We start from the raw sequence: 26,595 nt of genomic DNA, 5'->3' as shown, positions 1-26,595 counted from the left end.
ATGTTATAATCTTTCATGAGTAATTCATTCAATGGTTAATATAGCACTCAAACAGCTGAATTTGATATTTTAAAAAATTGCACACAAAATTTGCAAAAATCAAGATAAAATTGGGTTGTAATTCTCTATCTTCACAGCTTAAATTTTTAGATACGGAAAACAAATATTTGATATGAGTATACAGTTCTGGTACCACTCACAGCCAGCCAATTCACAAAAGCAATAATGTATGTTCTATCACATTAAGTGAAAAGAAAGGATCAAAAGCATGTAAATATCCATTTGAATCAATGAAAAAAAAAAAAAAAAAAAAAAAAAAAAAAAAAAAAAAAAAAAAGCTTAAAAATAAAGGCATTCGTTTCACACATATATGAAAAAAATATATAATTTTTATTTAAAAAACTTAGAAATGTTTGCGAAGATAAAAGATAGTTTAGGTAAGAAATATCCAACAGTTTTTTTTAATAGAAAGGAACTTACTTTAGCACCTGTGAATAGAAGGAATGGGGTATGGCAGCCATAACTCCTGCCCCATCCCCCGTACTATTGTCACAGGCACAGGCACCGCGATGCTCCATGCGTTTAGAAATAGTTGCCGCATCGACTATTAGCTGAAAGGAAATATTTTTATTTTAGTATTATAGACACATACCTAACCACACTTTTCAGTATAATTAATAATATTTCAGGAAATTCAAATTAAACATTTAATTTTTAACTTCTTTTTAAACAGACATAACTCGCGGCCCACAACAAATATTTTTGCGGCCCGCCCAATATATCGGCAAATAATAATATATAATAATAAAATAACATATCGACGAAGAAAAAAATAAAATGTTTACTGCCAAGTAATTAGCAGTAAACATTCGAGATTCAATGCAACTCAAATTTGAAAGCAAAATTCACTGAAGTGGGCGTGCCTGAATTTTACAAATATTTACCAGCCAGGTTTGAAAATACTCGAAAATTCGCATATGAAATTATTTCCATGTTTGGTAGCACTTATCGGTGCGAGCAGTTATTTTCAGTCATGAAAGGTAATAAGTCTCCTATTAGAAACCGTATTAATGACGCTCAACTTGGGTCAGCGTTGAAAGTTATCACTGCAAACAAAATTTCTCCCGAAATAGGAAAGATAATAGCAGAGAAGAGATGTCAAGTATCAGGACGTAAACATTAAATTTTTCTTGTTCTTTTCTATATAAATATATATATATATATATATGTTTATTATTGTATTATTCGAAATAAATATACTTTTCTATGAATATTGATTTTTTTTTTTTTTTTTTTTTTTTTTCCGGCCCGCCTAAAGTTAAACCTTGTTTGTTTGGCCCAAGTGTACCTATGAGTTTGACATCCCTGTTCTACGGTGTCATTTCATTTGATAGCCAGATACCCAGGGCCGAATTAAGGAGGGCCCTAAGCACTTTCGGCCCCCTCATATATGTTTAAACGAGCGTTTTCTTCATTCCTTCTCTTTCTCTTGGTTTAGGTTTAATTGCATTATGCATTCAAAGGTAAAAACAGTAATTAGAAATTTTTTGGTGTCATGTTTCCTGAACACATAAGGATTTTTGCGGTGGCCGCCTTTCTTTGACGTCCTAAGCATATGCTTATATTGATTAATATTTATTCTATGACCCACACCCACAGTGTCTCCGCGCTTCCGTGGATGTCTTTTTCAATATGATCAAGTACATGGCATGGATGCATCTCTATTGATTGCTTTCTTGCTTTTCAAACACTTCCATGACCAGTACAACCACCGGATATCTCTCTCTTTCTTAGAGAGCACATTTAGAGAGCTAATGGGAAGGCTTCTTTCATCATCTCACAAATCTGGGAATAAACCTGACAACTGAAGACAATTTGGCAAAAAAACCTGAGAACACCGTCAATTTTACGCATCAGTGACACTATATGTCAGCTTGCATCCAAATCTGAAATAAATCAACACTTTACTGACTTGCTTGCTTTCTGAAGCTCTTTCTTCTCGTTAAATCATCTTACGGAGTATTACAGTTTTGCCCGTAATGGTCCCACGACAAAAGTTTCTCCCTACTTGTAGGTCATAATCTTTTTGAATAAGCAAATAACAATACACTTTTGTTTTAAATTTGAAGGGATTTATTAATTTAGTATTGTACCTGGAACAGATGTATTTTGAGCAGACCGTTTTCTGAATACTTATGAACAAATAATGCATTTGTAATCAGAATTATGGAAAATAATGAAGATATATTTTGTAATATCAGTCATAACATAAATAAAATTATCAACTCGAATGAAAAAATGAAACAAAAAAGTAAGTTGAAAGAAAAGTTGCATTGTTTACCACAATTAAATTTTGAAAATGGAAAGGTTATCCATCTACAAACAGTGAAAGAAGATCATCCATGAGATGGCAAGAGAGTTATTTCATGAAGACTTAAATTTCCCCTCGCCAGTTACACAGCTAAATATGAATTTCAAATTGAACAAATTTTATCAGAGCATCTAATTAAACTGAGAAATGTATTTAAATTAGTATCTTATGTCTTAAGAGATTCGTATTTTACAATGCAAGCATAACAAATAACTATAACTAACCGATGAAATAAAGAAATTATTCTCTTTTCAGGTGCAGTCTGAACTAAATCAATTGGTCTGCGAAAAATATTGTTACGTTAATTTTCTTCTTTTCACGTTCGTAGGTACGGGTTCGTGCGGATTTGGAGTGAATAACGATAATAGCACTTGATGATGTATCAAAACACACTTTATTTAGCCAATATTAATCAGGACAGCTCCAAAATCACGTTTACAGTCGTCGAAGAGCTACTTTAAATACGCTGACACAATCAGCGACACAGCCTTCATAATATCAGGCTATAACAGTGAAGACAGCTTCACTGCAAAGCACCAGAGTACAGCTCCAGACTCTGCTCGGTCGTTCTCGGAACTCCACGTACTCTCGAGACTCTCCACTCTACAACTCGCGATGCGCTCGACGATACACTAGAGTACAGCTCCCGACTCCTCGGTTCAGTCGTTCTCAGAGCTCATCACACTCTCCCGATGATGCACTAACCGCGATACACTGAGAGACGCTTGTGATGCAGTCGACGACCAACTCGGCACTCACTGACTGACTATTAACTCGATGGACTCTACACACGGACTAACTAACTCAGCAGGGTTTATATAGCTTTCGGCTTGTGTTCGAGAACATTCTGGGCTAAGCCAGTAAGAATTGGTCCCAGAAGGTTCTCCCTCCGTCTATGGCATATCGCCAATTTTGTCGCCAAATAGGCGATTTCTCACCAAATATGGCAACCCTGCCTTCCCTTGCCATTTTCTGGCAATCCTTAAATCTGCTTTGCGAGGAAGTTATTCCACCGCGCCTGGACATTTCGCAACAATATTTTAGCAATTATTAATCGCTCTTCAAGGGTGCTGTTATGGAATAAATTAATTTCATATTTGAGTTAATTTCAAATAAAAATTCTAATTAGGCAGATGAATTCTTCTATTCTTTAATATTCAGTTTCTATTCTCTAATTACAAAACTTCGTTCTTAATTACGAGCTGAGAAATAGGATTAAATTTTTAATGAACGCACTTAAAAAGCTTAGTTATAAGGATTTTTCTGTCTCACTTGAAGGGATTTCTGTTGTACGTATTAATTGCAGCTTTTCAAATAGGAAGAAAATGCTTTTAGCTTCATGATTAATTAACAGACAGGGCAATTAAATGCAAGATCATATTCCCTTCTCTTTTATTTTCTTAAAGCGAGTCGGGAATTTCCCAAATTTCCAGCTTAAATTATACGCCATCCAGCTGAAACGAATTTAGTTCAGTAGTTTAGACGACAGAGCACTATGGCCACATATTATATATTTAAAATAAATGTACAATTATTTTTTTTTAATAAATGTTTTTTCACTGGTGTATCACGACCGCTCTCACTCTCGCTTTTTTTACTTTCATGGCCATCTTAATTTAGCTTAGAAAAGAACTTAACGACTCAGCATCCAAAAAAATTTATTCTCAAGAGTCTGACGAACGGTCTTATAATGAAAAAGCTGTAAGCGCCTATTTGATAAAGCGCAGAATAGTTAATTGATTTATTTGTAACAGCATTTAAATGAAAAGAATTGTTAAACATTACTTTTGTTATTAATATACATACTTTTGTTATAATATAAAGTAATATAAACATTACTTTTGTTATTAATATATATTTGTTATAATACAATAACAAATATTTGTTATTATATTTGTTATTAATATTAATATACCTTGATGCTAAATATGTTATCTGCCTTTTAGGACAGATATTTCAAAATCATTAAAAGAATCCAATATAATAGGGGGACCGAAAAGTAATGTCGTTTCTGCGCATGTCGACAACATCATGCTAAGGGCAGAAAAAGGAAGCAAATCAATGTTAAACACTTTTAACCAACCTTGGTCGACCATCCAAGAACATTTAAAGCAGAATGGAAAATAAGCAAAGCAGGTGTTTGAATCCCCCATAATCTGTCCGAAAAGCACAAAGCCAACCTATCCATCACAGCAACGTATTTCTTCAACGGCACCATACAGAACCGTTTTTTGATCGTTTGATTAGTGGAGACAAAAAAATAAGTCCTATATGATAATCCAAAACTCAAAATGCAGTTTTAATAGGGGTTACAAAGGGTTTACATCCCGAAAAGGCGCTTCTGGATGTTTGATGGAGTATTCGCGGAATTGTTCATTTTGAATTGTTGAAACCTGGACAGATTGTTAATGCAGACCTTTATTGTGAATAATTGGATGGAGTGAACCAATCTTTAATCGAAAAATACTAATTGTCAACAGAAAAGGCGTCATTCTGCAACACGACAATGCAAGACCGCACTGTGCAAGACGAACACTGGAAAAAATTAATGAATTGGGGTGGGAGGTACTGCCATATTCAACCACCACACTCGGCCGACATGGCAACATTGGATTTCCATTTACTCGGATCCCTACAACACTTTCTTAGTGGCAAGAAATTTGAAAATTCGGATGATATCCAAAATGTCCTCTCGAGATATTTTACTCAAAAATCAACTGATTTTTATCGGTCCGGGATTGAAAATCTGCACACTAGATGGCAAAAAGTCGTTCATAACGAGGGTGATTATATTATTGATTAAAAATAAAAACTTGTTAAAAATGTATTCGTTTGAATTTAATGTAAGAAAGAGACACTACTTTCCGGTCCCTCTATTATTTCTAGCATTTTAGTACAAAAAGGTGACACAGCCATTCCATGATTTATGTTACACTTAATTTACGAAATTCAAGTTTTTGGAAATTTTCTGTCAAGCGATGCATATTTTAAAAATGTTTTGGAAATATATCTTAAATCTTATGTACGTATATAAATATATATTAACTCTTATTTAAATTAGACGACAAATATTCTGCATAGAAAGTAATGAGATCTCAAATGATAGTATTACTCATATTAGTACCATTAGAAGCATTAACAACAGAACGAACATGATGGCGGGCTAAAGGTGTTCAGCACCATTATATGCTAGGCCATGAACACCTACACTTGAATACTTGGTTAATGTTATTGACAGAGACAATTTTATTAATCATCACTAAAATATTAATGTTTGTTCTGCAAATACTATTATGCTATTTAGCAGCTCAAATTTAAGCTTCATCGTGATTTTTTTTTGTTTTTTTTTTTTTTGTTTTTGTATATACTAAATGCTTGTAAATTTTCTTTTAATAAAGAAAAAACAGATAATTCACACATACACTCGTGTGCAAAAATTAAGAACGAAGTCGAAGAATTAGCATATCAGCTGAACGAAGAGGCAGAGCGAACAGAAAGACCAATAAGGAGATTAAGTAAGGTGATGTACGGTAGCACATGCGCAGATATGCAGGTAGGCGTAATGGGGGACTGTCTGAGTAGTATAAAGCATGTTGTCGGTGTAAAATCAGAATTTCTGGCAAAGAGATTGCACGCCGTATAGCAGTTAAAATCACACCGAGTTGCTGCCTCAGCGAAAAATGGCGAATAATCAATCTGTTAGACGACATCTGGATGCTTTTACCCGAGGTCGAATCACTGGGAAGTTGGAGGAAGGCCGCAGTGTGACAAGTGTGGTTGCAGAGTTCGGAATTGCTCACAGCATCATTTCACGACTTTGGAGACAATTTCAAACTACAGGAACAGCTATCCGGGGGCTTAGTAGTGGTCGTCCACGAGGACCCACACCCACAGATGACCGGTATATTGCCTTACAGGCCAGAAGAAACAGGCGGCAGACAGCGGGAGAAATCGCTACACAAGCACGACACAGGCGACTGGACGACCGATATCGCGTTTTATCGTGGCCAGAAGACTGCACGGTGGTGGTCTGTTTGCACGACGCCCTGTACGGTGTGTACCTCTAACGCCTGCCCATCGGAGAAGGCGTTCTCTGTGGTGCCAGGAACACCGCAGAGACAATGAATTGGAGAGTCAATGAATGGGGACGAGTACTCTTTACAGATGAGAGCAGATTCAGTCTGAGTAGCGATTCTCATCGCATACTCATCTGGAGAGAGCGGGGAAGCCGCAATCATCCCTCGAACATCATTGAAAGGGACAGGTATGGAGGTGGCGGTGTTCTCGTTTGGGGAGGCATCATGCTTGGTAGTCGTACAGACCTTCACATCTTCGACGCAGGTTCAGTCGACGGGACCCGTTATTGTAACGAGATTCTTCTTCCATTTGTGCGTGTTTTTAGAGGCGCTATGGGTCCGCAGTTTCTTTTCATGGACGACAATGCACCATGTCATCGCCCAGTAGCTGACGAACAGCTCTTAGAGAGTGAGGATATTGAACGTATGGACTAGCCGGCACGATCTCCGGATCCCAATCCCATCGAGCATGTATGGGATTTTCTAGGCAGACGCTTGGCAGCTCGTACCTTACCACCAGTAACGATTCCGGAGCTTCGATTGGCGCTGCAAGACGAATGGGCAGCAATGCCTCAACAACTCATTGACACCCTCATTCTCAGCATGGGCAGACGCTGTGAAACCTGCCTAGCAGTCAGGGGAGATCATATCCCCTATTAAAGACCGGATGTTTCTTGCTGGACACCCATCACAGGGATGTTTCGGCCTTCAGTCGCATTGCGCTCCATGCTACTTTTTCAATAAAGCTTCTTTTTATCCCTCTGATTTCTCTTTTAGTAAGTGTTGCTTACATTACTCATGTCCTTACGTATTGGGGATCTTACGATATTAAATGTGTTTATTTGGAAAGCTTTTGTACAAAGTTATATTGAAAAAACAGTCTCGTCCTTAATTTTTGCACACCAGTGTATTCATCAGGTATTCCCACTTCAGTCAAATTAAGCAGGTATTAATGAAACATTTCAGCTTGAAAGTTTGAGGAAAATAATTACCACCGAAATAGAGGCTATATAAGCATTTTACTTTACACAAGAAGTTCTTTACTTATTGGAATTAGAAAAAAGAAAGGCCAAACAATTTTTCACCAAGCCTTTTCCGATTACATTAATACCCCTCCCCCTCTCAGCCACTTTAACATAGGCACTTCAAAGCCGTTGCCATCGTAATGCGTGTCATCATCACAGCGCAGCGCTTATTTTCTCCACCTGATTTGAGACTGTAGTTCAGATGAGCCTTTATTTTAGTGCTTTCCATGAAGCAAAACATGCTATACGGAAATAAAACGGAGGACAAAAAAATTAAGCGACTCCATATCGTCTGCTACGGCTGTCGTTCCAGGGTTACTAGGCAAGTTGGGCGGAAGAAAATAATCTTGAAAGTTCCTATTTTAAAGTAAAAACAGATATTTGTTTATATACCAAGCCTATTGTTGTGGGGAAAATGTTGAAAGAAGAGTGATTAAGAAACGAAGAAATACAAAACCTTATATCTCATTCAAACAACTGAAATGTATATCCTTCATGTCATGGGATTTATATTATTGAAATTCGATAGAGACATATTTTCAATACTAAGCTTACTACGCTCATGGCATTTTCATATTTTTATCAAAAAGACAGCATAGCAAAATTTATATATACCGTATATACCCGCGTATAAGTCGAGATATTTTGGACAAAAAAAAGACTTCAAAGTGGCGAGGGGGTCGACTTATACGCGGGGCCATAAAAAATTAAAAGAATCGGAAGTTAAAAAATTTCTTTATATAATGCAGTTGTTTTCTTCCCGCACTCAAATTGGACGACTTATCAAATAAGTCACTTACTTGAAGTAATTTCATGACTTAAATTATGTGATGAACTAATTACAGAGTCCCTCTGAAATGATTATAAAATCATTTAAAAAATGTTGTATTAGCAACGAACTAGACGGCACGGAAGATGATGCTGTTTTTGAAAGTGAAAATGACGACGAAGGCTCTAGTAGTGATTGTAACAATACAGAGTTCGAGACTGAAAATATGTATGATGTCGAGCCAATGACGACAGAAGAGTTCTATGAAATGTTTGGCGAATCTGACCATGAATCGGACGTTGAAGGATTTTGATTTTGTTTATTTACCAAGGTATTTTTTATCGTATATTTACTTTTTTTTTCTCAGATGATTTTGAATAAATGTAGTACTTAAAAAATTTTTTCGAAGTTTCTCGATCGATTTCGGAAGTGGGGGGTCGACTTATACGCGGGTTTCTTATTTTCTACGAATTTTTTATGTCGAAGTGGGGGGGTCGACTTATACGCGGTATCGACTTATACGCGGGTATATACGGTATATATATATCACAGCATACACCCTCGCCTTTATAAGTTTAAAAACTCATTTAATTTTTATAATTATGCTTCTTTTCCAACAAACTTAAGAATTTCAACATAATTAACCTATATTTAATAGACTAATGTACTACAGGCAATTTCAAGAAAATGTTTAAAAGGCAAATTTTTGAAAGATTTTGCTCTATAATAAATTGTGAGAGACGGTTTTGAGCGTTAACTACCAGCTTCGGTAATGTAGTTTTATATGAAATCTTTGTAAGATACCATGAAAAATGACTTCACTAAAGCAAACATTTTGCTATTCTTTACCGCCTCACATCACCAGCCAACCTTCTCTCCACCATTTTAACGTCAGCGCAGTTTTATTCTTAAATGTGTGCCAAAGAATTTAAAAAAAAAAAAAAAAAAACCTGCAGAAAGAATGACTGAGTTGAATATCTGCTGTATCACTTTCGGTTCTTCTTAATCATTCAGCCGTTATGCAGCAGTTCGCCTCTTAAAATAAATGGACAACGTTTATCTTCTGATGTTTCTTAATGATGTTTTTTAGGTCTTTGTTTTGCAATCTCAATGACACTTTTTGTTTTGATCCTTAATGATGCTTTTTGCTTTGTAAAAATGAAAACAGAAGAGCCATTTTTAGAAAATATTTAAAGCTTATGTGGTGACAATCCTCAGGAACAAGACGATAAGCTTAATAACCTACCTCCCAAAACATAAAATTTTATTTTAAAAAATTTAATTTGAAATTAAATTGTTTACACTAATCGCATCATTTTCCGCGTTTAACTCAAGACATTCATTACTCGAGAAAGATAATGATTGGATTTTTTGCAAATCAACAGCATATATCGTTTATTCTGTTAGGGCATATTTCCTCTTTTGAAAGATATTGCTCTATCCACAGAAAAATCTACAAAGCTATATATATGAAATTACCACAAAAATATTTCTAAAGTGTTTGAAAGTTGGCCCATAAATTAAAAACAATACAGCCCAGTTAATAGATTTATGCAAAGCCATTTCTCCTCATAAATTGTGAAAACACATTCAACAGTTGAATTACCAGAAAGTTATAGTTTATAGTATTTATTTCATTTTTTTAAGATCTTGAAAACTAACACGAAAATTACATACCTTTCTTCTTCGGTTAAAATACGATACCTCTTATAACAAATGGACTGAAAAATGTTTTGCATAACAAGCCGCGTGCAAAGAGTTTCATACATTATGAATATATTAAAGGTGAACTAAGTTTGTTTTTACCCCCCCCCCTTTTTTTATAATGCAGCATAAAACTAAAAAATCTGATGTGCACACCACATGACTTCCTTGTAAGGAATATTAAATTATACGCATTTTTTCTTCCATTTCATTTAAACTTATTGGATTGAATTAGATCTACTTCGTCGATAGCGCATAAACCACAATAGAATAAATGTACTCTTTAAAATTCACTATATTTGTTTACTGTAACGACACTCTGGCGCTACGTTCACTTAACAGTATTAATAATTATATAACAGTTAACTTATATAATAATTATATAACGGAAACTAAGTTAACTGTTATATAATTCAATAATTATATAACAGTTAAATTATATATTTCGTTCATATTATAACTCAGAATGCACAAAATTTATATCATTTGAAGAATTATCTAATCCTTGTCACGTGTTCTATTCAAATACTATAATAAATCTAAAACGATGTATAAAAGAAATTAAACAAACAAAAAAGAACAGTTTTCCACAGACGATTTAGTATTTCTCATTCAATTAATTCAGTTCTCACTTCGTGACAAGGCAAAAATACATAAAACCTCAAAATATCTGTATTAAAAATTACGAAGTAAATCTTAAACACTTACTTCCTCGAAAAAATTCCAGAAAGGATTAAGCATGATTTAAATCGGAATAATAAATGATGGCGTTATCTTTGTTGTTGCGAAACTTAGTCTCTCTAGATTGGCAACGAATCTACTATTCTGCTGCTTCAAATGTAAACAAATATGTTCGCCATGTTATTTAAAAATTAGGCTTAACCGCACTTAAACAGCTTTTAAATTGTTGATTAATTGTACAAATATTGCGTGCAAATTTACTAAAGGAATAAAAACCTTAACCAGAAGATAAGAACAACATAATTCAATCATCTTTAATGCAAATTTACAAACATATAAGAGTAAAGAAACTGAGATCACTGAGCCGGGTGACAGAGTGGATATATATATATTTATATACGTTTGTTGCGGCTGATTGCAAGCAAAATACGAGGTGCACATCGACATGATATAGCAGTCCTATATACAAAATTTCAACGTTCTGAGGCTACTCGTTTTTGAGTTATGCGAGATTCATACGTGTACAGACGCCACGAAAAATTCTCTTTAGAATTCATTTTAGAGCACTTTTATAATTTTTTTGGAGGAAAAGAGTCTTTTATACTGTCCTTACGTACAGATGGCACGCAAATACATCGTTAAATTGCATTCGATAGCGGTCAAAATGGATATTTTCGTTGAAATATGCTGCCTGAAACTTTTCGCGATTACAATACTTTCTTTTTACTTCGTACAAAGAAGTAAAAACGCGTCTGTGCATAAACAAAGACAACCAGTAGAAAAGCAAACAAGCAAATATATTTCTTAATGTTATATTTAATCTGAAAAGCGGCATGTCCTTCTTGGACAGAAAGATGAGGATTGGCTTTGGCTTACGTGATTACGGTAAAGTCTCGAGGGATATCTGTCGAAGAAGAGTGGAAGCCTTCGTGGATAAGTGAAACTGGTCGTATACACGTTACGCACGAGGAAAAACACGAAAACGCCCATGCAACCAGCCCGTTCGCGGGATTCGAACCTCAGACCGAAATAACAGTGTTCAGCGACTTTACCGCTCGGCTGCTGGTGGGCAGGAAGATGAGGAAGCCCGGAAGAAGTTTCTTCTGTGACGAGAAGAAAAGAACCGAGTCCATACTCTGAGAGGGCTTGACGATATCTCATACATTATCAGGGTAAAGAAATGCATAAAGTACAATGCAGTACGCTGCAATAAATTGGCAATGGTTCTTTGTGTTGTAATAACTTTGATAAGCTTTACTGCGTAGTTACATGGGATGCATAACGAAGAGAAACTAGGAATCATGGCGGAAGATGACAAGCCACAATTTGTTTCTTAGCAACTATTTTAGAATACATATTTTTCTCTACACATCAAACATTTAAGTGCTATATTCAGCTTACATTTTCAAAACAATACAAAACAGTTAGCAGCGGCTAAGCGACACTTCTAAGCATCAGTGAACGGAGTATAAAAAAGGGCTGCGCAATAGTAGCAGCGGTATTTATAGACAAAAATTTCTTTAATCTGACTGGGTAAGAGCTTTTCGCATTGCAGAATTACATAAGCAAGCATGAAACGGAAAGACTCAGTCCAGGAAAATTCAATAAAAATTAACGAGGAACTCAAGAAAAATATCAAAGAGATTAAAGAAGAATTTATTATTGCCACTATTGACAAAGCTAACAATTATTAACAATAATAACAATTCACCATAAACGGCGAATCGCTTTTAAAATTGTTGACCCCAAATACTATCGCCCTGTCAAATATTATCGGCCTGTGTTATATTTAAAGAAATTAAATAATAAAAAAATCTGCATGAATGTATATATGTTTCTCGCAGAATGAAAAAAACCAACGGTACCTACAGACATTAGATTTTGAATAACGCAGTCCTCCAGCAGCCGAACATGGGCATCTGGAATCCCGAATTTTGAATTTCTAATTTGTTTTATTACTTGTTTCACATTTTGTAAACCTTTAACGAATTTTTGATTAACAATCTCAGTGATTTCAAAGCGATCAATGGCAGCACTGTACGGAAGGAAAAAAAAAAAAAAAAAAAAAACATCTTTATCTCTAGCCCACGAGACTGTCTATCGGAAATTCTAAAAATATGCCGTTTTTGTGTATTTTGTGGCATTGTTGTTGAATTGAATTATATGTGGTTACATGATATTTAATAAACACACAAAAACCGTTAAATAAACACCCCTTTAGGTGTAATGCAAGATCTAAAAGCTTTTGAGATTTTTCTTTTAATTCTTTTTTAGATCAACTTTTCCATTATTATTTTTTCAGATGTTAGGCTGCTTCGGTTTTACAAGTTTAGTTTTAAGGACTCCCTTCCCTTAAACTGAAATTAATAATTATAAGATTTTTAAGGTTTTTGCTTGCTTACGATTTTGATGCTTTAATTAAAAAAAATATTCTTTCATGTATGCTTTCAAAAATTGTATATTATTATTTTTCCATGTATTGGATTGTTTGTATTTACATGTTTTCTTTTGGACTCAGTCTACTCAAAATAAATTCATCTTTTGCCCTTTTGTACAGTTTGCTACTGTACTTCTGCTTTTTGCAGGTGGTTTATTCCGAATTGAATATGGGATGGTTTTAACGTATTATTTATTTAATTTTGATTTATATATAAGGAAAGAAATTTAGAACCAATTTTTCAATAAAGAACAAAAGATGAAATTCAAATAAATAAATTTTATGGAAGAGGAATTGTAATTGACTTCGATGTATCCTTCTCCTGACAACATTATGTCAGACTAATTGGATTCCTCTTCTTTCATGTTTTTCTTACTTTGTTTTCTATTTTTCTTGTGATGGTTTATTTTAATTTTTCATTTATCATTTACGGAATTCTAATTCTACATTTATTATTATAAGGAACATCCCCGATCCTTCTAGCCAGCACAAGCCGGCTTTAGGGTCAACTGAAATTTTTTTATTTGAATTTCATTTTTTAGTCTTTGTGAAAAATCGATTCTAAATTTCTTTTCTTATATATTTACTGATAAATTTTTTGCGGCATAATGCGAAAAAATTCTCTGAATGATTATGTATTATTCTTTATAATTTTTTTGTGTGTGTTTATATATATGCGCCTAGGCTGCAATGCATTTAATTAAACATAACGAACGAAAAAAAGAGTACTCCTATTAAAATCCAATAAAGTAAAAATTAAGAATGCCAATAAAGAAAATTAAGAATTACGATTTGAAGATTGCATAAATTTCGTCATCAAAATATCCAAAGCCGGTCCATGTCTTTAAGCATTCGAACACTTTTTAAAATTTTACGTTTTGTTAAATTTCTTATCTGTCATCTCTTTCAATTTAGAGATATAATATAAAAAGAGGAAACGTGAACTGTTATATTGATTTCAAATATTTTAATATAATCACGAATATTCAATGCATCAAAAATACGAACAATGCATCAAAAATACGAAAACTCAAATTTAATTTTGGAAAAAGACAAAGGCAATACTTTTATTTCATAATCATTTTTAACGAAGCTTGTCGGGTGGGTTAACACAGTATTCTGAATACTTGCCCTTGGCATTCAAAATTACGTACATCAACAGACATAAAACGTAAAGGGATTTTATTAACGTACACACATAAAGGTGAATAAAATCACAGTCTACGACGTTATGGAAATCATAAAGGAGAATTATGACATATGGGTTAAAATAGTAACGTCACTAGCGGCACCTGCTAATGTAATGGTACTAAGGCGCACACCTGCCGTTATGCATAATCATCCACTTTTCATACTGAATAAATAAAAACGTTTGGCAGATGAACTTCTAAAAATAGCTGAAAACATGATACGTATACTGTTTTATTCCGAAAGATTTATATACTGTTAACCCAGATGATTCAAGTGCACTGTTTTCGTAGCAAGTGTATATTTATTTGCTAATAAACAAAAGATCAGTGACATAGAGAGTGACGGTCCTTCCTAAACTGCACATTTTTTGTAGGACGCATTTTTCATGCGAGATATAATTTTATAGGGGTTAATCACAGATCTTTAGAACAGAACTGCATGAGCGTTTCCCCCATGTGTAATGTGTATACGAGCCAGTTCCCCTTAGAAAGAAAACTCCCAGAAGGCATTCCTCCCTTGAATGGCCTTCTGAACTATTCCAACATAGTGTAATTTAGCTTTGCGCCATAAGATGAAGGGATTGAAGTTTTGCCTTTAAAAATTCCGTATCGAAATCATAGTTCGGATAAAATAATATTATAATTTATTAACTTTTTGAATCGTATTTAAATACTTAAATGCTTTTAATTTTTAGGATGCATCTTAATATTCCATTATTACATTATACATTACTATTCGTATGCCAAATCAACAGATCTGAAATTTTACAAAAATTTCCCTATAATTATTTTATGATTTCTCTGTATCATTTTCCAAGCTTACGTTTTCAAATATACAACAAGCATGATAAAATTATGATGCATATTTCTGGATTTTTATTTTAAGGAGGCTTTCATCATATACAGACTGTTATTACGTATCACACGCATCGTATACATAAATCCTCTTCACTTTAAATATTCCACAGTTTTTAAAGTTTAGTAGTTTCTAGTGCAAAGGCTGTGCTCTTTTTCTACAATACAAAAACCAGTTCTCCCTCTTCTTCAGATTTGCTTATATTCTAAAGGTTCAAAATGTACATCTGGTTAGCATAATAGGGAATACTTGACAATCAGTTGGTAACGTTTCAGTTTCCAATGTACTTAGCCCTGTCAATATCGTCAGAGGCCTTTTTATTTCAATGGCAATTAAAAATCTTTAACACGAGGCATTTCTGGAAGAGTTTTCAGTAATAGTGGCATCTAAAAAATGCAAAATTAAGCTAGAATATTTGTGACAGCAGCGATCCGCCTTACGTGGGAAGGCTTCATGAAGAAAGAAAAGAAACCGTCTCACATTCACTTCACACACACGAAAATTGCATACACTCACCTCATTTTGGCATTCCCGGAGAAATAGCCAGAGTTCACTTTTAAATCTGTTACAAAACACGTGGTTCAACAAGCAGTTTTAAGACTGCATCCCTTTCTAAAATAATAGAATATACACCGGAAGGTTCACTAGATGATCATTCTAAAGAATTCGTCATAATTTGCATCATATTTTAATTACGAGCATGATATATGGTTAATAATATAATGTAGTGTGTGATATAGTTCCATTCACAAAAGAATGCTGAAAATGTATTTCACCGAGGTCAAACACACTCAATCGCGCTATTTAATATTAATTGAAGGTCTTGCACCAAGTGTCTCATCAAAAATTCCAATTACTCACTAATGCTGTTTTTAACAGGAGAAGCTTATTTTCGTATACTCGACATTTCACATATTTCCGTACGAAAAATAAAATCGGAAAGAGTTGAAATTGGGTGAAATAGGGATCACAATCATGTGGAGAACACTAGATTAAGGAAGAAGACCCACTACCTATATTCGTGCAAAACATTTCTCGTGATTTTGAGTTTATTCATGAATCTGGTGATTTTGTAGAGACATTAGGTTATTTTTAAAGCAGGAGTGATGAAAAATGAGCAACGCCTACGCCGGGAATCGAATCACGGACCTCAGGAATACGCGTCCAGCGTGCTGATACCACTACACTACGAAGGCATACTAAGAAGGCGGGAGAAATGCCTTATAATGTTACGGTCTTTGCGTTTATTTCCCACAGATTTCTGCACAATTTCACGCTTTATTCCATTTACAGACTCAGTTATCCAACATTCAAAAGAAAAAAGGGTGAAAGAGATAAATTGCTTTGAAGCATAAGCCATCTTGAACGGTGTTCCCAACGACTCGGTGAAAACCAAGAATACAAGTAAATGCCACCAAATAATTGATAACATCAGCGATGTACAACATTTCACAAAGCTGAAATTAATATTTCTATGCAAAGTGGGGAGAAAAAATAGTTGAATCATGGGCAAGGGGGATGCCTAGCAAAACATTCTACATAATTATTTAAAAAAAGGAACATAAATTTAACCAAACTCGTATATTCGAATATTGTGATTATGTACGGATCTCAGTACTGCCCTCGTGCCGTTAAAGTTAAAATATTTACCGCATTTCTCAAATTTTTAATGAAGAAACTCAACAGCTTTGTCTTTTTTATCGTACCTCAGTAAGTATTTTATACTTTCCATAGAAATCCCACGAACTCTGTATTGAAGATCCTACAGAACAGAATCAAATGAAAATGACAACATGGTCTTCACACAGAAATGATAAAAATAAAATTTATAAAACTTACTTTGTGCGAAGCTTTGCCATTAATGTTAACGATGAATCCGACACCACAGGCTTCTTTCTCAAATTGTGGATGATACAGACCTTTAGGGGGTGGTAGGCCATGATACTCGAGGGAAGGCATCTGACCTTCCATCTTAGTGCTACTAGATTTAAGATAAGGTCTTCTACAGTGGACAAGCAGTGGTTGTAACACAGTCACCTAAAAGAGAAGAGAAAAACATCATTAAAACCTGAAAAAGACTAAAAAAATTGTAAAGTCAGCAATACACACAGTTGCCTTTGTTTATTTACATACTCCACTTCGGCGCATTATACATAATCCAAGCAATTTACAATTTTTTTTTTAAATATAATTTACATGGGAGCATATAGCTTAAGAGTATTTTCTAAATGAAAGTGTTTGTACTGATAAACTGTATGAAAATACGAGTCTTTACCTACAAAAAAACCAGTCTGAAGGATTCTATTTGAAGCAGATACTTGAAATTCTTTCCTATCCTTTCGCAACCAGAAGGGACGAAATCCAGTTTCTAGTCAAACACTGTAAAAGGCAGCATCAAAGGAATAAGGAGAGACGTAGTGAACGGGAAGAAGAAGCATTACTGAGTTTCCCAGACAGGCCATCATTCGGTTTCCATTCACTAAGAAATTAGACTTGCCTTTCCTTCGGCTAGTTGCTATGGAAACCGAGCAAAAGTAACCAACTGATTAAAAGCTGAGCAGTGACATTTCTAGCAGAGCGGTACTGCAGTACTTATCTTTAAAAAAAAATGCATTCACAGCATTTCACATCACGCTTCTAATTTTTCACGATTGTTTCGATTAGGGGGAAAAAAAACTGATGTGTGCACCACATGACTTCCTTGTAAAGAATATTAAATTATACCCATTTTTCCTTCCATTTCATTTAAACTTATTGGATTGAATTGGATCTACTTCGTCGATAGCGCATAAACCACGATAGAATAAATGCACTCTTTAAAATTCACTATATTTGTTTACTATAGCCACACTCTGGCGCTGTGTTCAGTTAACAGCGTCATATTGTGTTCATATTATAACTCGGAATGCACAAAATTTATATCATTTGAAGAATTATCTAATCTTTGCCACATGTTCTATTCAAATACTATAATAAATCTAAAACGATCTATAAAAGAAATTAAGCAAAAAACAACAACAACAAAAAAAAAAAAAAAAAAAAAAAAAAAATAGTTTTTCACAGACGATTTAGTATTTCTAATTCAATTAATTCAGTTCTCACTTCGCGACGAGGCAAAAATACATTAAAACTGAAGATTTCTGTATTGAAAATTATGAAGTAAATCTTAAAACACTTATTTCCTGGAATAAATTCCAGAATGCATTAAGCATGATTTAATTTGCAATAATAAAAGGCGGCGTTATCTTTGTTATTGCGAAGCTTACTTTCTCTAGATTGGCAACAAATCTTCTATTCTGATCTTTCAAATGTAAACAAGCAATGGCCACCATGGAAAACGTTATTAGGCTTATCGGCACTTAAACAACATTTAAATTGTTGATAATTCTAAAAATATTGCATACACATCTACCAAAGGCATAAAAACCTTAACCGGAAAATAAGAACAACATATTTCAATCATTTTTAAAGCAAAAAATGCACAATTCACAAACATATAAGAATAAAGAAACTGAGTTCACTGAGCCGAGTAACAGAATGAATATATATACTTTTTTGATGCGGCCGATTGCAACCAAAATACGAGGTCGACATCTACATGTTATAGCAGTCCTATATACAAAATTTCAACGTTCTGAGGCTACTCGTTAATACTCGTTATGCGAGATACGTACGTACGTACGCATAGACGCCACAAAAAATTCTCTTCAGAATTCATTTAAAATTAGTTTTACAATATTTTTTGGGGAAAACAGTCCTTTATCCTGTCCTTACGTACAGATGTCACGCAAAAATTCATTTGATAGCGGTGAAAATGGATATTTACGTTGAATATGATGCCTGAAACTTTTCGCGATTACAATACTTCCTTTTTACTTTATATATATATATATATATATATAAAGGTCGAAAAAAAAGAGTAAAAAAATCTGAAATCTTTTAGATTTTATATTACGCCCAAAGGATTTTTTTAACGTTTTGCGTGTTACCTTTATTTATTAAATATCATGTTCTTCGCACTTAAACCATAAAATCCAATTCAACAGCAATATCTCCAAATAATTTTAAAAAAGCGCATCTTTAGAATTTCCGATACACAGTCTCGCGCGGTGGAGATAATTATTTTTTTCCTCCTTGCAGTGTTGCCATTGCTCGCTTTGAAATCGTTTAGTTTTTTAATAAAAAATTCGTTGAAGGGTTACAAAACATGAAACACGTTATAAAACAAATTCCAAATTCGGGCTTGCAGATACTATGGGTGGAAGACTACGTTATTCAAAATTTGAGGTCTAAAAGGAAATAGTAAAGTAGAAATTTTAAATTGGGTATTGTTAAATTCAAAGATCAGAAAATGTTTTTGGATATGGATCACAAGAATTATTTCCTTATGTTTTAAAATAATTCAGTTACAAGTTTTAAATAGTATGATTAAAAACCTCTTATTTTAATCCCCTCCCGAAATCCTCATGGAAAATTAAGTACATCGAAATCAGCAGCAATATTTCAGATATTTAATTATTAAAATAAAAGCTGCTCTAATTTGAAATAAACCAAACGGATACAGTGGTTATGATTATGGAAAGTCATTGAATATTTTAATAAACAAGGGGGCTGTTAATGCTTGACGATTAATTTGAGTAGCGGACAGTCGATGAATTCAAAGAGACTGGCTTGTTTTCTCATTTATGTCATTAAACACAAGTATATATTCTAGCTACACTACTTATCTTTCCAGATGCATTAAGGGTAGTTCGGTTCGAGATTCGAATTCCGCGAACGGGCAGGCTGCATGGGTGATTTCGTGGTTTTCTCCATGTGTAACGTGTATACGAGCCAGTTTCCCTTAGAAAGTCCTCCATGAAGGCATCCCTCCCCTTAGGGAGATAGCCCTAGTGTGCTTTGCTATAATTAAATACACCACACCACCAGATTCATTAACCTCTACAACTGAAATTAGTGTTAAACCCAAGTTTTGTTTACGTTTTAAACTGAGGTACACTGCGGGGGGGGGAAAGGGGGACAGTTCTGTATCTCCGGTTCTACTGGGCCGACTGACGAAATTCAAATTGCGTTTTTCATGTCTCGAAAGCGCGACTTAGAGTATATTATATACAGCTGATTTATATACAGCTTTGTTCGAACATAGGTATTTTGACACAAAATCGGACTTTTTCTGATAAAACATATAATTTTTTTTCCATATTTCGAGTCTACGACTTAAATTATGTCTAGATATTAAATTTTGAAATTTTTGGTGAGAAATTTATGGAGAAATTTTAAAATTTATATCGACGAATTTTTTTCAGTTTGCGCCAAGAATAATTCACTTGGCGAACTTCTTAATTGACAGCAACCTATTTTCCTTTCCTTTTTCTTCACAGTCCACGAGCGGAAAAAAGTCATCATTCATACTTTCAAATAATTTTTCACAAAGTGCGTAAACCACATTTTCGTTATTATCGCTTATAATAAAATATGCCAAATTTCGAAACGCCCGAAAATGTAAATTCATGTATATATCTTAGGAAATTTCGAATAAAAAAATCTAATTTTTGCAGGTATGCTTATAAATATATCTACTTTAAGATGATGGCAAAACCTTTTATAGGTTTATAAGGTATTTCTGCCGCCTTCTTAGCGAGCCTTCGTGGTGTAGTGGTCTGCACGCTCAGCGCGTAATTGAGAGGTCCGCGGTTCGATTCCCGGCGAAAGCGTTGCTAATTTTTCATCTTGCCTGCTTTCAAAAATACCTAATATCTCTCATAATTCAAAATGTTTTTCGAAAAATTTATAAAAACTATTTAAAAATAAATTATAAAAAATAAGCGAATTTTATTTGTAATGATCCTAAATTTCGAAATATGAAAGGAAGAATCAAATTAAGTTTAATAAAAAAATATTAATAAATATATGTCATATTCAGTTAATATTGAGAAGCTAATTTTTTAAAACCTAATCGTGCGAATTTTACAAAACTTGGCGGTTTGGCATAATTTGAGTGGTAGAATCGAAATATGGAAAAAGATTGGCATATTATTTCAGAAAAAATCCGATCTTGTATATACAAATACCGAAAATACATACATTAGAACAATCCTACTATATATAAATTTAATACATATCATAAGTAGCGCTTTCGAGGCATGAAAAACGCAAGTTGATTTTCGTCAATCGGCCCAGTAGAACGAGAGATATAGAACTGTCCCTCCTCCCCAGCAGTGTACATCTTTTAAATTTATTCCCATCATCCTTGATTTACACATTCTTCCATTTGCAGAGCATAAAAATCCCAGTGGGAAAAAAAAAAAAAAAAAAAAAAAAAAAAAAAAAAAAAAAAAGATTGACCTGATTAAAATACTTTATTCTTGCTCATACTCATTTCATTTCAGTTAGGATATTTTAAACAGAGAAAGTTCTCACTCTCAACATTTATCGGCTATATGATTTCATATACGCTTCTACCAGAAAGCAGAATGTCTATAAAAATCATCCGTTAATAGACAGCAGCAATACTTTAAAAAATTTCTTTATTACTAATTCGCTTTAAATTTCAGAATTTTTCAAGATACAAACAGACGAGGATAGAATGCAAATTAAGAAATCAAGCTACGTAAAATTTAGAAGATTAACTACAAAAGCTTTCGTTCCAAAAATGCATTTAACTTTTACCTACTATTAAATTACTTTTCCTTTCACTTGAGAACTCTGTAAAGCAATCATGATAAATCAAGCTGTGACACAGAGCGTTGGCAAATATCCAGACGCCATATCTTCGTGCGGAAAGGTCCTTTATCTTGCCAAAATATATTTTTAGACGGCAAATTATGTTATCGATAAATTTATAGTATAAATAAAAGTCAAAAACTTTAGCAATCATTTGGGTGGGATACCTCCACGTGTACTTAAAAAGTTTTCTAGATTTATTTCTAATACATGAAATAACTGACTTTTCATACTCAGCAATACAAACTTTTGATACATTTTCAAAACAGAAATAGGTGAAAACTCGGTGCACATACTTAATTCGTTCTGAAGGCTATCCGCAAATCGAAATAGTTTCCCCAACAGGAATTAACGAAAAGTGGATTAATTCGTTCCTGCTTATTTAAACTTTAGTAATCTGTGCACGTGTTATCATAACCCCAAACCAATGGAAACCATTAAATACATTTGCAAAATGATTAACGCAATCTTAAACAAATAAAACTGACCAAAACTTAATTTCAACTTATGCAAAGGAGAATGTAGGAAGACGACGACAAGTGGAAAATGGATGAGGAGGATGTTGCAGTTTTAATGCGAAATTACCTTCCAGAAATATCATCTCTTTAGTAGGTATTGTTACGAAATGTACAGGTACGGTAAGATAGCTTCCCCGCAAAGCAGTTTTTGGGTTGCCGTAAATAAAAAAGAAAAGCAGGGTTGCCACATTTGGCGATATGCCATGAATTGATGGACAGTATCTTTCATTTCTTCATTGTCTCTAAGCGTCACTCAATTCTATTTGAGACTCACGGGGTTTATTAGTCTCGCAAATCCTTGCCTTTCATTCTCAAGAAAAATGCGAACAGTGGAAACATTTCAGTTTGGTTTGTTTTGATTATGGCACTTGAGGGCTAATAACTATGAATTATTATCATGAAATTACATGAACTATTATGCACTATTATACGACTGTTTTGATCACTCATGTACTTTGATCTTTTAATGTGTTTTTAATATGTATATTACCCTATATGTACTTTACGTTTATGTGTAGTTATATGATTCACGCACAGTTATGGATCAATCTATGCAATAGTAACACAATACTAGTATACGGCTATGTAATCAATATGTAATACCTATGTACATGTATCAATATGTAATATTTATGTACATGTTTGTAATCAATATGTAACCAATTTGTAATATCTATGCAATGTAAATATCAACAATATAACATTTCCCAGTGGCCACCTCGGTTTAACAGACGGCAGTGGCCATGTATTAGGCTCTGGGTCTCGGCAGTCAAGGCAAGGCACTTGTGTGATTCCTTCCGATTTGACAAGGCAGTATCTCTAGAGAATGGTGGACGTAGAGCTAAGTCGATAAACCACAATGGTAGAGGAATGGTGCACACGTCCCCTGTCACTCACTCACTCACTCGACGGCTAAGGAGAGAGATGCTTTCGTAGAGGACTTTCTAATGGAAACTGGCTCGTATACAGGTTACACACGGGGAAAATAACGAAAACGGCTGTGCAACTAGCCCAGTCGCGGGGATTCGAACGCCGGACAAAACTACCACTGTTCAACGACTTTACAGCTCGGCCACTGGTGGGCCGAAAACATTTCGGACGACTGCTTAACGTGACATAAAAATCGCAGTTTGGTTTTATAGTAAAACACACTATCAGGCAATCTGGCTAAGGGAAGGGTTGCCTTCGTGGGAGACTTTCTAAGCGAAACTGGTTCATGTTCACTTTAAATATGAGGAGAATCATGAAAATTCCCATAAATCTAACCGTTCACTGAGATTTGAACCCGAGTCGAACTATTAGTTTTAGTGGTTTCATCCACTTGATTGATGATGGGCTCCATAAGAATCACGGAACTAGTATCTGCTTATTATGTTAAGTAGTTTTCGATCAAAAGCGATTATTTTCTGATCACGAAATTCATTTACCTTCTTCCCAAATCGCGGGCTGAATGTATTTTAAATAATTTACGACTAGTTTATTTATAATAAAAAAAAACATTCTCTTAGCTTCGACATACAGTAATCGAGAAGTATTTTTAGTAATAAGGACAAATTTCAAAGAATATTGCTTTTTCTGTGGAACAATTTCACATTAACTACCATAAAATGGCCCCGATTCTTTATTTCTTCCTAACCGCAAAATTACACCTTAGAATGCAATTCAGGTTATCACCTATTTTGATGAAAACTGCCATATTTCATTAAGGAATTATTCATAAGACTGGCGTAACATTAGTTCACAAAATGTATGTATTATATAATGCCTTTATAATTTAAAGACAGTGTTGTTATGAAACGGTTTAAATTTTAATTATTGATAAAAATTAGACATTTGTTTATCTACAGTTCAAAAAGATAGGCTTCAGTGCATTTTATGGTGTAAACAAGTCTATGCCATCGACGCTTTATTTGAAATTAACGACAAATAAATATCGAAAGAAAGCACTTTATCAAATAAAAGTTTTCTTCTGCATGCCCTTCCCCTATTAATACGGTACTGATATTATTATTTATTTATTTATTTTTGTTATTTTATATTAGAATTTACACACCAGGAGAAATAAAAATTCTTCCGTTGCTGTTATTTGGAAATTTACCAATGATAAAAAAAAAATTGTTCATTATAAAATACTCCGGCTAGGCACTTAATATTTTTTAATCTTTTTTAATGATTTATTTAAATGAGGACTTACTATTTATTTTAAGACTGGTGTTTTTAAAGACTTCAAATTTCTCTTATTTGAACCTTGAATGCGGATCAGTTTTCGTTAGAAACATCTCTCCCTTAAGAGAGACAGCCCTTGCTTGCTTTGCTTGTTCGCATCAACCAAATCATTATCCGAAAAATTTGCAACAAAATTTTTGCTGCATTGTTTATGAACTGCATAAACGAAGGGAGTTATGTAAAGGAATGCCTGATAAGAAAATAAAATAGGTTCCTTTAACTTTTACATGTTATTTTAAGGATCGCATGCACCCAAGCATATAGACATATACGCATCCAAGCATTAGAGACTATCTCAGATATCGCGATTTCTTCATCATTTTCAATGAAAATATTTATCATATATCATATTAAAATACGACTATTATATGAATAACTGATTATATACTTGAGTATCAGCAAAAATTACTTTATTTATATGTTTGCAGAATTCTGCCATTCTAATCAAACAATAAGTTTCAGCGACGGTGCTGAGGAACCAATTCTATTACTTTGGTTTCATTAAAATTTAGTGAATCAATACTAAATACAACAAAATGGAAACCATATTCAGATGCATCTTTAATAGCTTCGGATTATTACACATTTAAAATAATTTTCCAATGAAACTATTGTTAATAAGAGCAATTAAAGTGTTTAGAATAAACACATCATGTAGCAAAAATAAAAGTTAATGGTTTAGGTAGTCTGCTTCAGCTGATGGTCAGATATGAAACACGTGTTTGCTACTATCCTAATCAGATCAAATTTTCGAGAATTATTTGCATTAGAAGAAATACGTTCATCCAATGATTTCTAACGGATTTCAAATTTAAGACATACATGGAGAAAACGATAAAAACCCTACGTGGCCAATTTATTTGGCAAAACCAAAATTGAACTACCAGTTTCACTGGATATCCTACGTGCTTGATATTTACGATTATTATTTCTGTTTCTTAATGTTCCTTGTATTTTTCTCTTTCATTATTTGCAGTCCTCGAACGAAATTAAATTTATTTATCTATAGCGCGAAAAATTTAGGACAACGAAATGTTGCTTAAGAATGGGTGTGAGAATTGTTTAACAAAATTTCTGAAACTTCATCAGGCCGCATATACCGAGTATCAATTTTTTTTAATATTATTTTAAGGTCCTCTTACATATGGTTCAATTATTAATACCTATAAATAAAGAAGTAATCATTAATATAAAGTTATATAACATCCGAACTGAAATAAATAAATAAATACGATACCTGATGTAAACTACAACTCTAAAACCAGAGTTACAAGATTTTACATAAAGTCAAAACCACATCTTATCGTGAACTAGAAACCTCACAGAGGCAAATTTATGAGACCAAACAAGTCGCAGTTACCTGGAGTCCCTAAATTTTAGGATTATTATTTTTTTAGTCCAAAAGGGGCAATTTGCCCTGAAGGACTATTAATTTCGTTTTGGCATCTTGCATCGAAAATTTTAAAAGGCTGCAGTCGTTGCCACCAGCCACCATATATTATCGTCCATTCTTATATTTAAAGAAATTAAATAATGACGAATCTACATTAATGTATGTATGTTTCAGGCATTGTGATAAAACAACGGTACCTAGAACCCGGAGCGGATGCTCTAGCGAAAGAACTCCCTGGGGGTTGGGACCGAAAAGGTTTTTATTCAAGATTCGAAAAAGAAGACATGTACTATAATATATGACAAGCTTATTAGAGACTGGAAAAACTTATGGGATCTCTCTGAAAGAAAAAAAACTATCTAAAATGTTTAAAAATTAGCAAAAAATGGGAATTTTAGGAGATGCAGATGTTAATCAAATTCTCACTGCACATGGAACGTTCCCTGCTTATTTAAAAAGGTTCCACCTCCAGGGAAATGATAAAGTTTGTAATAAATTCGACAATTCAAAGCATTTCGTCGAGGACTGTTGCCTGACTGGAAGTGTGAGAGAAAAATATAAATTTGCGAAGTTTGAGGATTTATTGAGTAATTATAAATTGTTTAGAAAATTTGCAAGAGATATTA

General features: G+C 33.8%; 1 protein-coding gene across 4 annotated transcripts in view; it reads right to left on the bottom strand.

Annotated features, from left to right (window-relative positions):
* The window catches only part of LOC118187991 (uncharacterized), a 275,888-nt gene that overhangs the window by 145,248 nt on the left and 104,045 nt on the right, over window positions 1-26,595 (bottom strand). For all 4 annotated transcript variants that reach the window (XM_085814595.1, XM_085814593.1, XM_085814594.1 and 1 more), the window contains exons 2-3: window positions 16,949-17,146; window positions 481-611 (exon numbers count right to left, since the gene is read on the bottom strand). In XM_085814595.1, coding sequence (XP_085670721.1) covers window positions 481-611; window positions 16,949-17,080 — 263 coding nt within the window. In that variant the 5' untranslated portion in view covers window positions 17,081-17,146. The remainder of the gene's footprint in view (window positions 1-480; window positions 612-16,948; window positions 17,147-26,595) is intronic.

Source organism: Stegodyphus dumicola, chromosome 4 (genome assembly GCF_044657685.1).
Source record: "Stegodyphus dumicola isolate Sdum_Otavi_A_Nest chromosome 4, ASM4465768v1".
In the NCBI taxonomy this organism is placed as follows: Eukaryota; Metazoa; Arthropoda; class Arachnida; order Araneae; family Eresidae; genus Stegodyphus; species Stegodyphus dumicola.
The sequence above is the reverse complement of the archived record's forward strand: the minus strand, read 5'-3'. Positions and strand labels throughout refer to the sequence as shown.